General features: G+C 42.8%; 2 protein-coding genes across 2 annotated transcripts in view; one reads left to right on the plus strand and one right to left on the minus strand.

Moving 5' to 3' along the window:
* The window catches only part of LOC139745908 (uncharacterized), a 254,640-nt gene that overhangs the window by 217,947 nt on the left and 22,885 nt on the right, over nucleotides 1-13,808 (minus strand). The gene's annotated exons all lie outside the window — the stretch shown is intronic.
* The window catches only part of LOC139745909 (probable RNA-binding protein 19), a 190,914-nt gene that overhangs the window by 75,947 nt on the left and 101,159 nt on the right, over nucleotides 1-13,808 (plus strand). Inside the window, exon 8 of the mRNA XM_071656577.1 lies at nucleotides 3,613-3,752. Within this exon, the coding sequence (XP_071512678.1) occupies nucleotides 3,613-3,752 (140 nt within the window). The remainder of the gene's footprint in view (nucleotides 1-3,612; nucleotides 3,753-13,808) is intronic.

Raw genomic sequence — 13,808 nt, forward strand, 5'->3', positions numbered from 1 at the left:
TCCATCAACATTCAGTTTTACTCCTATCAATCTAGAGTTTACTTTCTTCCACTCCCTCACATATTCCCACAACTCCTGCTTCAGGAGTAGTGCTTCTCCTTCCTTTGCTCTTGTCCTCTCACTAACTCCTGACTTTACTCCCAAGACATTCCCACACCACTCTTCCCCTTTACTCTTTAGCTTTGTTTCACTCGGAGCCAAAACATCCAGGTTCCTTTCCTCAAACACTACGTATCTCTCCTTTTTTCTCATCTTGGTTACATCCACACACATTTAGACACCCAAGTCTGAACCTTCTAGGAAGATGAGCACTCCCCACATGACTCCTTCTGTATCCCCCTTTAGAAATGTAAATACAAGGAGGGGGGTTTCCAGCTCCCTGCTTCCACCCCCTTTAGTTGCAGGGAATATGTGGGAAATATTTTTTCTCCCCTATCCCCAGGAATAAATTAATGGATATATTTATTTATTTTATTTATTTATTTATTTTGCTTTGTCGCTGTCTCCCGCGTTAGCGAGGTAGCACAAGGAAATAAACGAAAGAATGGCCCAACCCACCCACATACACATGTATATACATACACATCTACACACGCTATATTTGCGTGTGTGGATGTGTATGTACATACATGTGTATGGGGGTGGGTTGGGCCATTTCTTTCGTCTGTTTCCTTGCGCTACCTCGCAAACGCAAGAGACAGCGACAAAGCAAAATAATGATAATAATATCTACACACGCACATATACATACCTATACATCTCAACGTATACAAATATATACACACACAGACATATACATATATACACATGTACATAATTCATACTTTCTGCCCTTATTCATTCCCATTGCCACCCCGCCACACATGAAATAACATCCGCCTCCCCCCTCGTGCGCAACATAGCGCTAGGAAAAGACAACAAAGACCAAATTCATTCACACGCTCAGTCTCTAGCTGTCATGTAATAATGCACCGAAACCACAGCTCCCTTCCCACATCCAGGCCCCACAGAACTTTCCATGGTTTACCCCAGACGCTTCACATGCCCTGGTTCAATCCATTGACAGCATGAATAGATATATTTATTTATTCATTTATTTTGCTTTGTCGCTATCTCCTGCGTTAGCGAGGTAGTGCAAGGAAACAGAAGAAAGAATGGCCCAACCCACCCACATACACATGTATATACATACACATCCACACACGCAAATATACATACCTATACATCTCAATGTACACATATATATACACACACAGACATGTACATATATACACATGTACATAATTCATACTGTCTGCCTTTATTTATTCCCATTGCCACCCCGCCACACGTGGAATAGCAACTCCCTCCCCCCTCATGTGTGCGAGGTAGTGCTAGGAAAAGACAACAAAGGCCCCATTCGTTCACACTCAGTCTCTAGCTGTCATATAGTAATGCACTGAAACCACAGCTCCCTTTCCACATCCAGTCCCCACAGAACTTTCCATGGTTTACCCCAGACACTTCACATGCCCTGGTTCAGTCCATTGACAGCACGTCGACCCTGGTATACTACATCGTTCCAATTCACTCTATTCCATGCACACCTTTCACCCTCCTGCATGTTCAGGCCCCAATCACTCAAAATCTTTTTCACTCCATCTTTCCACCTGCAATTTGGTCTCCCACTTCTCCTCGTCCCCTCCACCTCTGACACATATATCCTCTTGGTCAATCTTTCCTCGCTCATTCTCTCCATGTGACCAAACCATTTCAAAACACCCTCTTCTGCTCTCTCAACCACACTCTTTTTATTTCCACACATCTCTCTTACCCTTACATTACTTACTCGATCAAACCACCTCACACCACATATTGTACTCAAACATCTCATTTCCAGCACATCCACCCTCCTACACATAACTCTATCCATAACCCACGCCTCGCAACCACACAACATTGTTGGAACCACTATTCCTTCAAACATACCCATTTTTGCTTTCCGAGATAATGTTCTCGACTTCCACACATTCTTCAAGGCTACCAGAATTTTCGCCCCCTCCCCCACCCTATGATTCACTTCCGCTTCCATGGTTCCATCCACTGCCAGATCCACTCCCAGATATCTAAAACACTTTACTTCCTCCAGTTTTTCTCCATTCAAACTTACCTCCCAATTGACTTGACCCTCAACCCTACTGTACGTAATAACTTTGCTCTTAACTTTCTTATTTCACACACTTTACCAAACTCAGTCACCAGCTTCTGCAGTTTCTCACATGAATCAGCCACCAGCGCTGTATCATCAGCGAACAACAATTGACTCACTTCCCAAGCTCTCTCATCCCCAACAGACTGCATACTTGCCCCTCTTTCCAAAACTCTTACATTCACCTCCCTAACAACCCCATCCATAAACAGATTAAACAACCATGGAGACATCACACACTCCTGCTGCAAACCTACATTCACTGAGAACCAATCACTTTCCTCTCTTCCTACACATACACATGCCTTACATCCTCGATAAAAACTTTTCACTGCTTCTAACAACTTGCCTCCCACACCATACATTCATAATACCTTCCACAGAGCATCTCTATCAACTCTATCAATAGATATATATTTATTATTATTATTTTAGTATACTTGATCGCTGTTTCCCACATCAGCAAGGTAGCACCAGGAAACAGACAAAGAAAGGCCCATCTACTCATATATACATACTTATTTTATTTATTTATTTATTATGCTTTGTTGCTGTCTCCCGCGTTACACACGCACATATACATACCTATACATTTCAATGTGTACATACATATACATACACAGACATATACATATATACACATGTACATATTCAGATTTGCTGTCTTCATCCATTCCCGTCGCCACCCCACCACAAAAGAAATGGTACCCCCCTGCACGCGCACGAGATAGCGCTAGGAAAAGACAACACGGGCCACATTTGTTCACACTCAGTCTGTAGCTGTCATGTGTAATGCACCAAAACCACAATTCCCTTTCCACATCCAGGCCCCACTAAACTTCCCATGGTTTACCCCAGACGCTTCACATGCCCTGGTTCAAAACATTGACGGCATGTCCACCCTGGTATACCACATCGTTCCTATTCCGTGCATGCCTTTCACCCTCCTGTATGTTCATGCCCCGATCGCTCAAAATCTTTTTCACTCCATCCTCCCTCCTCTAGTTTGGTCTCCCACTTCTTCTCGTTCCCTCCACCTCTGACACATATATCCTTTTTGTCAATCTACATATACATACACAGACATATACATATATACACATGTACTTATTCATACTTGCTGCCTTCATCCAATCCCCGTCGCCACCCTGCCACACAGGAAACAGCACTCCCCCCTCTTTGATACGGAACATCTTCACTTGGAACCATTCACCTTCCTAGAACTAATATTTTTTATGTTGTGCAAAATTCTGGAATAGTTAGAGGAAGTATTGAGTTACATTCTTTCCAAAAAGAATTTTATCCAGTTGTATAGTTATTATTGATTTTTGGACTTTTAATGAACAAAATTAATATTATCTAGAATGTTAGTATAGAAACTGGTATTTTCTCATGAGATTAGATTCCTGTTCACATCTTTTCAGAAAGTGACAACTTCAAAGACAAGAGGGCAAGTGAACAGAAGGCCACAGCTCAGTCATGGCACAACTGGAACACACTGTTCTTGGGCAGTGGTGCCATTGTAGATATGATGGCGGAGAAATACAACAGATCCAAACAAGAGGTTCACAATTAACCATTTATCTCCTTGAAAATTGAATATTTTTCTATTTCTCTTAAAGCATTATAATTTAATGTATGTAAAATATTTGCTTTTTTATCTCATTTTTGTATGGAAATTTGTACTTTCACTTTCCATGGCTGTATATCCATTTGATTAAGTAAATTATTTTCCCTAAAGATATAGAAGAAAGAAGGTACCCCCCTCCCCTTTGTCTTCTGCATGTTGTAAAGGGTGGCCAAATGTAGTGGCAACAGGGGGCTGGAAATCTTCATCTACATTTTTTTTCTAAAAGTATGAGCAGGATCCAGGGAAGGGTTTTTCTCACAAAAGTGCTGTCACCTGTTTCTGATGCTACCTCAGTAGGTGAAAAAGTACAAAAAAGGTAAAATATATCTTTTTCATACCTGTTTGTCATTTCCTGCATTAGTTTCTCTAAGTATTTTTCACACAATCTTTAAAGCAAACATCTGATCCATATATCCTCTATCATTAAAGCCGCATTTTTCCTCCAGAGTCCCATGCTTCGTACATGCCATCACTCTTCCATACAACTTACCATTTTTACTTAACAGTTCGAACATTCGCCTTTTTCCACCTTGTTTTTCTTCCCCTTGTCTCTTTGCTATGGCCATGTCCATGCATTCTTCCAATCCTCAGGCACCTCACCATGATCCATACATATATTTTTTTATTTTTTTTTATTATACTTTGTCTCCCGCGGTAGTGAAGTAGCATAAAGAAACAGACAAAAGAATGGCCCAACCCACCCACACACACGTGTATATACATACACATCCACACATGCACATATACATACCTATGCATTTCAACGTATATATATATATTTTTTTTTTTTTTTTTTTCATACTTTGTCGCTGTCTCCCGCGTTTGCAAGGTAGCGCAAGGAAACAGACGAAAGAAATGGCCCAACCCCCCCCCCCCCATACACATGTACATACGTCCACACACGCAAATATACATACCTACACAGCCTTCCATGGTTTACCCCAGACGCTTCACATGCCTTGATTCAATCCACTGACAGCACGTCAACCCCTGTATACCACATCGCTCCAATTCACTCTATTCCTTGCCCTCCTTTCACCCTCCTGCATGTTCAGGCCCCGATCACACAAAATCTTTTTCACTCCATCTTTCCACCTCCAATTTGGTCTCCCTCTTCTCCTCGTTCCCTCCACCTCCGACACATATATCCTCTTGGTCAATCTTTCCTCACTCATTCTCTCCATGTGCCCAAACCATTTCAAAACACCCTCTTCTGCTCTCTCAACCACGCTCTTTTTATTTCCACACATCTCTCTTACCCTTACGTTACTTACTCGATCAAACCACCTCACACCACACATTGTCCTCAAACATCTCATTTCCAGCACATCCATCCTCCTGCGCACATCTCTATCCATAGCCCACGCCTCGCAACCATACAACATTGTTGGAACCACTATTCCTTCAAACATACCCATTTTTGCTTTCCGAGATAATGTTCTCGACTTCCACACATTTTTCAAGGCTCCCAAAATTTTCGCCCCCTCCCCCACCCTATGATCCACTTCCGCTTCCATGGTTCCATCCGCTGACAGATCCACTCCCAGATATCTAAAACACTTCACTTCCTCCAGTTTTTCTCCATTCAAACTCACCTCCCAATTGACTTGACCCTCACCCCTACTGTACCTAATAACCTTGCTCTTATTCACATTTACTCTTAACTTTCTTCTTCCACACACTTTACCAAACTCAGTCACCAGCTTCTGCAGTTTCTCACATGAATCAGCCACCAGCGCTGTATCATCAGCGAACAACAACTGACTCACTTCCCAAGCTCTCTCATCCCCAACAGACTTCATACTTGCCCCTCTTTCCAGGACTCTTGCATTTACCTCCCTAACAACCCCATCCATAAACAAATTAAACAACCATGGAGACATCACACACCCCTGCCGCAAACCTACATTCACTGAGAACCAATCACTTTCCTCTCTGAGTATTTTGAAGGTTTGTTGAATGTGTCTGATGACAGAGTGGCAGATATAGGGTGTTTTGGTCGAGGTGGTGTGCAAAGTGAGAGGGTTAGGGAAAATGATTTGGTAAACAGAGAAGAGGTAGTAAAAGCTTTGCGGAAGATGAAAGCCGGCAAGGCAGCAGGTTTGGATGGTATTGCAGTGGAATTTATTAAAAAGGGGGGTGACTGTATTGTTGACTGGTTGGTAAGGTTATTTAATGTATGTATGACTCATGGTGAGGTGCCTGAGGATTGGCGGAATGCGTACATAGTGCCATTGTACAAAGGCAAAGGGGATAAGAGTGAGTGCTCAAATTACAGAGGTATAAGTTTGTTGAGTATTCCTGGTAAATTATATGGGAGGGTATTGATTGAGAGGGTGAAGGCATGTACAGAGCATCAGATTGGGGAAGAGCAGTGCGGTTTCAGAAGTGGTAGAGGAAGTGTGGATCAGGTGTTTGCTTTGAAGAATGTATGTGAGAAATACTTAGAAAAGCAAATGGATTTGTATGTAGCATTTATGGATCTGGAGAAGGCATATGATAGAGTTGATAGAGATGCTCTGTGGAAGGTATTAAGAATATATGGTGTGGGAGGCAAGTTGTTAGAAGCAGTGAAAAGTTTTTATCGAGGATGTAAGGCATGTGTATATATATATATATATATATATATATATATATATATATTTTTTTTTTTTTTTTCATACTTTGTCGCTGTCTCCCGCGTTTGCGAGGTAGCGCAAGGAAACAGACGAAAGAAATGGCCCAACCCCCCCCCATACACATGTACATACGTCCACACACGCAAATATACATACCTACACAGCCTTCCATATATATATATATATATATATGTATATATATTTATATATATATGAGAGGGTTAGAGAGAATGATTTGGTAAACAGAGAAGAGGTAGTAAAAGCTTTGCGGTAGATGAAAACCGGCAAGACAGCGGGTTTGGATGGTATTGCATTGGAATGTATTAAAAAAGGGGGTGACTGTATTGTTGACTGGTTGGTAAGGTTATTTAATGTATGTATGACTCATGGTGAGGTGCCTGAGGATTGGCAGAATGGTTGCATAGTGCCATTGTACAAAGGCAAAGGGGATAAAAGTGAGTGCTCAAATTACAGAGGTATAAGTTTGTAGAGTATTCCTGGTAAATTATATGGGAGGGTATTGATTGAGATGGTGAAGGCATGTACAGAGCATCAGGTTGGGGAAGAGCAGTGTGGTTTCAGAAGTGGTAGAGGATGTGTAGATCAGGTGTTTGCTTTGAAGAATGTATGTAAGAAATATTTAGAAAAGCAAATGGATTTGTATGTAGCATTTATGGATCTGGAGAAGGCATATGATAGAGTTGATAGAGATGCTCTGTGAAAGGTATTAAGAATATATGGTGTGGGAGGCAAGTTGTTAGAAGCAGTGAAAAGTTTTTATCGAGGATGTAAGGCATGTGTACGTGTAGGAAGAGAGGAAAGTGATTGGTTCTCAGTGAATGTAGGTTTGCGGCAGGGGTGTGTGATGTCTCCATGGTTGTTTAATTTGTTTATGGATGGGGTTGTTAGGGAGGTGAATGCAAGAGTTTTGGAAAGAGGTGCAAGTATGGAGTCTGTTGTGGATGAGAGAGCTTGGTAAGTGAGTCAGTTGTTTTTCGCTGATGACACAGTGCTGGTGGCTGATTCGTGTGAGAAACTGCAGAAGCTGGTGACTGAGTTTGGTAAAGTGTGTGAAAGAAGAAAGCTGAGAGTAAATGTGAATAAGAGTAAGGATATTAGGTACAGTAGGGTTGAGGGACAAGTCAATTGGGAGGTAAGTTTGAATGGAGAAAAACTGGAGGAAGTGAAGTGTTTTAGATATCTGGGAGTGGATTTGGCAGCGGATGGAACCATGGAAGCGGAAGTGAATCATAGGGTGGGGGAGGGGGCGAAAATTCTGGGAGTGTTGAAGAATGTGTGGAAGTCGAGAACATTATCTTCTAGAGCAAAAAATGGGTATATTTGAAGGAATAGTGATTCCAACAATGTTATGTGGTTGCGAGGCTTGGGCTATAAATATAGTTGTGCGGAGGAGGGTGGATGTCCTGGAAATGAGATGTTTTAGGACAATATGTGGTGTGAGGTGGTTTGATCAAGTAAGTAATGATAGGGTAAGAGAGATGTGTGGTAATAAAAAGAGTGTGGTTGAGAGAGCAGAAGAGGGTGTTTTGAAATGGTTTGGTCACATGGAGAGAATGAGTGAGGAAAGATTGACCAAGAGGATATATGTGTCAGAGGTGAAGGGAACGAGAAGTGGGAGACCAGATTGGAGGTGAGAAGATGGAGTGAAAAAGATTTTGAGTGATCAGGGCCTGGACATGCAGGAGGGTGAAAGGCGTGCAAGGAATAGAGTGAATTGGAACACTGTGGTATACTGGGTTCGATGTGCTGTCAATGGATTGAATCAGGGCATGTGAAGTGTCTGGGGTAAACCATGGAAAGTTCTTTGGGGCCTGGATGTGGATAGGGAGCTGTTGTCTTGTTGCATTATTACATGGCAGCTAGAGACTGAGTGTGAACGAATGTGGCCTTTCTTGTATTTTCCTAGCGCTACCTCGCACACATGAAGGGGGAAGGGGTTGTTATTTCATGAGTGGTGGGGTGGTGATGAGAATGAATAAAGGCAGACTATGAATTATGTACATGTGTATATAGGTATATGTCTGTGTGTGTATATATATGTGTACGTTGAGATGTATAGGTATGTATATTTGCGTGTATGAATGTGTATGTACATGTGTATGTGGGTGGGTTGGGCCATTCTTTCGTCTGTTTCCTTGCGCTACCTCGCTAACGCAGAGACAGCGACAAAGCAAAATAAATAAATGAATAATATTTTTTCTTTTCTTTTCTTTTAAACTGTTCGCCATTTCCCGCGTTAGCGAGGTAGCGTTAAGTACAGAGGACTGGGGTTTTGTGGAATATCCTCACCTGGCCCCCCTCTGTTCCTTCTTTTGGAAAAAAGAAAAAAAAAAAAACCAAATCTTCACCTTCGCCTCCACAAGGTAATGATCAGACATCCCTCCAGCTGCCCCTCTCAGCACATTAACATACAAAAGCCTCTCTTTCACATGCTTATCAATTAACACGTAATCCAATAATGCTTTCTGGGCATCTCTCCTACTTATATACATATACTTATGTATATCTCTCATTTTAAACCAGGTGTTTCCAATCACCAGTCCTTTTTCAGCACACAAATCTACAAGCTCGTCACCATATTTTTTTTTTCATACTATTCGCCATTTCCTGCATTAGCGAGGTAGCGTTAAAAATAGAGGACTGGGCCTTTGAGGGAATACCCCCACCTGGCCCCCTTCTCTGTTCCTTCTTTTGGAAAATTAAAAATAAAGAAAAAATGGAGAAAAACTGGAGGAAGTGAAGTGTTTTAGATATCTGGGAGTGGATCTGGCAGCGGATGGAACCATGGAAGCGGAGGTGGATCATAGGGTGGGGGAGGGGGCGAAAATTCTGGGAGCCTTGAAGAATGTGTGGAAGTCGAGAACATTATCTCGGAAAGCAAAAGTGGGTATGTTTGAAGGAATAGTGGTTCCAACAATGTTGTATGGTTGCGAGGCGTAGGCTATGGATAGAGTTGTGCGCAGGAGGATGGATGTGCTGGAAATGAGATGTTTGAGGACAATGTGTGGTGTGAGGTGGTTTGATCGAGTAAGTAACGTAAGGGTAAGAGAGATGTGTGGAAATAAAAAGAGCGTGGTTGAGAGAGCAGAAGAGGGTGTTTTGAAATGGTTCGGGCACATGGAGAGAATGAGTGAGGAAAGATTGACCAAGAGAATATATGTGTCGGAGGTGGAGGGAACGAGGAGAAGAGGGAGACCAAATTGGAGGTGGAAAGATGGAGTGAAAAAGATTTTGTGTGATCGGAGCCTGAACATGCAGGAGGGTGAAAGGAGGGCAAGGAATAGAGTGAATTGGAGCGATGTGGTATATCGGGGTTGACGTGCTGTCAGTGGATTGAATCAAGGCATGTGAAGCGACTGGGGTAAACCATGGAAATCTGTGTAGGTATGTATATTTGTGCGTGTGGACGTTTGTATATACATGTGTATGGGGGTGGGTTGGGCCATTTCTTTCGTCTGTTTCCTTGCGCTACCTCGCAAACGCGGGAGACAGCGGAAAAAAAAAATATATATAGTTGTGCGGAGGAGGGTGGATGTCCTGGAAATAAGATGTTTTAGGACAATATGTGGTGTGAGGTGGTTTGATCAAGTAAGTAATGATAGGGTAAGAGAGATGTGTTGTAATAAAAAGAGTGTGGTTGAGAGAGCAGAAGAGGGTGTTTTGAAATGGTTTGGTCACATGGTGTGCAAAGTGCGAGGGTTAGGGAAAATGATTTGCTAAACAGAGAAGAGGTAGTAAAAGCTTTGCGGAAGATGAAAGCCGGCAAGGCAGCAGGTTTGGATGGTATTGCAGTGGAATTTATTAAAAAAGGGGGTGACTGTATTGTTGACTGGTTGGTAAGGTTATTTAATGTATGTATGACTCATGGTGAGGTGCCTGAGGATTGGCGGAATGCGTGCATAGTGCCATTGTACAAAGGCAAAGGGGATAAGAGTGAGTGCTCAAATTACAGAGGCATAAGTTTGTTGAGTATTCCTGGCAAATTGTATGGGAGGGTATTGATTGAGAGGGTGAAGGCATGTACAGAGCATCAGATTGGGGAAGAGCAGTGTGGTTTCAGAAGTGGTAGAGGATGTGTAGATCAGGTGTTTGCTTTGAAGAATGTATGTGAGAAATACTTAGAAAAGCAAATGGATTTGTATGTAGCATTTATGGATCTGGAGAAGGCATATGATAGAGTTGATAGAGATGCTCTGTGGAAGGTATTAAGAATATATGGTGTGGGAGGCAAGTTGTTAGAAGCAGTGAAAAGTTTTTATCGAGGATGTAAGGCATATGTACGTGTAGGAAGAGAGGAAAGTAATTGGTTCTCAGTGAATGTAGGTTTGCGGCAGGGGTGTGTGATGTCTCCATGGTTGTTTAATTTGTTAATGGATGGGGTTGTTAGGGAGGTGAATGCAAGAGTTTTGGAAAGAGGGGCAAGGATGAAGTCTGTTGGGGATGAGAGAGCTTGGGAAGTGAGTCAGTTGTTGTTCGCTGATGATACAGTGCTGGTGGCTGATTCATGTGAGAAACTGCAGAAGCTGGTGATTGAGTTTGGTAAAGTGTGTGGAAGAAGAAAGTTAAGAGTAAATGTGAATAAGAGCAAGGTTATTAGGTACAGTAGGGTTGAGGGTCAAGTCAATTGGGAGGTGAGTTTGAATGGAGAAAAACTGGAGGAAGTGAAGTGTTTTAGATATCTGGGAGTGGATCTGGCAGCGGATGGAAACAAGGAAGCGGAAGTGGATCATAGGGTGGGGGAGGGGGTGAAAATTCTGGGAGCCTTGAAGAATGTGTGGAAGTCGAGAACATTATCTCGGAAAGTAAAAATGGGTATGTTTGAAGGAATAGTGGTTCCAACAATGTTGTATGGTTGCGAGGCGTGGACTATGGATAGAGTTGTGCGCAGGAGGATGGATGTGCTGGAAATGAGATGTTTGAGGACAATGTGTGGTGTGAGGTGGTTTGATCGAGTAAGTAACGTACGGGTAAGAGAGATGTGTGGAAATAAAAAGAGCGTGGTTGAGAGAGCAGAAGAGGGTGTTTTGAAATGGTTTGGTCACATGGAGAGAATGAGTGAGGAAAGATTGACAAAGAGGATATATGTGTCGGAGATGGAGGGAACGAGGAGAAGAGGGAGACCAAATTGGAGGTGGAAAGATGGAGTGAAAAAGATTTTGTGTGATTGGGGCCTGAACATGCAGAATGTATGTGAGAAATACTTAGAAAAGCAAAGGGATTTGTATGTAGCATTTATGGATCTGGAGAAGGCATATGATAGAGTTGATAGAGATGCTCTGTGGAAGGTATTAAGAATATATGGTGTGGGAGGAAAGTTGTTAGAAGCAGTGAAAAGTTTTTATCGAGGATGTAAGGCATGTGTACGTGTAGGAAGAGAGGAGAGTGATTGGTTCTCAGTGAATGTAGGTTTGCGGCAGGGGTGTGTGATGTCTCCATGGTTGTTTAATTTGATTATGGATTGGGTTGTTAGGGAGGTAAATGCAAGAGTTTTGGAAAGAGGGGCAAGTATGAAGTCTGTTGGGGATGAGAGAGCTTGGGAAGTGAGTCAGTTGTTGTTCGCTGATGATACAGCGCTGGTGGATGATTCATGTGAGAAACTGCAGAAGCTGGTGACTGAGTTTGGTAAAGTGTGTGGAAGAAGAAAGTTAAGAGTAAATGTGAATAAGAGCAAGGTTATTAGGTACAGTAGGGTTGAGGGTCAAGTCAATTGGGAGGTGAGTTTGAATGGAGAAAAACTGGAGGAAGTGAAGTGTTTTAGATATCTGGGAGTGGATCTGGCAGCGGATGGAACCATGGAAGCGGAAGTGGATCATAGGGTGGGGGAGGGGGCGAAAATTCTGGGGGCCTTGAAGAATGTGTGGAAGTCGAGAACATTATCTCGGAAAGCAAAAATGGGTATGTTTGAAGGAATAGTGGTTCCAACAATGTTGTATGGTTGCGAGGCGTGGGCTATGGATAGAGTTGTGCGCAGGAGGATGGATGCGCTGGAAATGAGATGTTTGAGGACAATGTGTGGTGTGAGGTGGTTTGATCAAGTGAGTAACGTAAGGGTAAGAGAGATGTGTGGAAATAAAAAGAGCGTGGTTGAGAGAGCAGAAGATGGTGTTTTGAAGTGGTTTGGGCACATGGAGAGAATGAGTGAGGAAAGATTGACCAAGAGGATATATGTGTCGGAGGTGGAGGGAACGAGGAGAAGAGGGAGACCAAATTGGAGGTGGAAAGATGGAGTGAAAAAGATTTTGTGTGATCGGGGCCTTAACATGCAGGAGGGTGAAAGGAGGGCAAGGAATAGAGTGAATTGGAGCGATGTGGTATACCGGGGTTGATGTGCTGTCAGTGGATTGAATCAAGGCATGTGAAGCGTCTGGGGTAAACCATGGAAAGCTGTGTAGGTATGTATATTTGCGTGTGTGGATGTATGTATATACATGTGTATGGGGGGGGTTGGGCCATTTCTCTCGTCTGTTTCCTTGCGCTACCTCGCAAACGCTGGAGACAACGACAAAGTATAATAAAAAAAAAATATATATATATATATATATATATATATATATATATATATTTTTTTTATTTCTATTTATTATACTTTGTCGCTGTCTCCCGCGTTTGCGAGGTAGCGCAAGGAAACAGACGAAAGAAATGGCCCAACCCCCCCCCATACACATGTATATACCTACGTCCACACACGCAAATATACATACCTACACAGCTTTCCATGGTTTACCCCAGACGCTTCACATGCCCTGCTTCAATCCACTGACAGCACGTCAACCCCGGTATACCACATCGCTCCAATTCACTCTATTCCTTGCCCTCCTTTCACCCTCCTGCATGTTCAGGCCCCGATCACACAAAATCTTTTTCACTCCATCTTTCCACCTCCAATTTGGTCTCCCTCTTCTCCTTGCTCCCTCCACCTCCGACACATATATCCTCTTGGTCAATCTTTCCTCACTTATCCTCTCCACGTGCCCAAACCACTTCAAAACACCCTCTTCTGCTCTCTCAACCACGCTCTTTTTATTTCCACACATCTCTCTTACCCTTACGTTACTCACTCGATCAAACCACCTCACACCACACATTGTCCTCAAACATCTCATTTCCAGCACATCCATCCTCCTGCGCACAACTCTATCCATAGCCCACGCTTCGCAACCATACAGCATTGTTGGAACCACTATTCCTTCAAACATACCCATTTTTGCTTTCCGAGATAATGTTCTCGACTTCCACACATTCTTCAAGGCCCCCAGAATTTTTGCCCCCTCCCCACCCTATGATCCACTTCCGCTTCCATGGTTGCATCTGCTGCCAGATCCACTCCCAGATATCTAAAACACTTCACTTC

Source organism: Panulirus ornatus, chromosome 63, assembly GCF_036320965.1.
Source record: "Panulirus ornatus isolate Po-2019 chromosome 63, ASM3632096v1, whole genome shotgun sequence".
Classification (NCBI taxonomy): domain Eukaryota; kingdom Metazoa; phylum Arthropoda; class Malacostraca; order Decapoda; family Palinuridae; genus Panulirus; species Panulirus ornatus.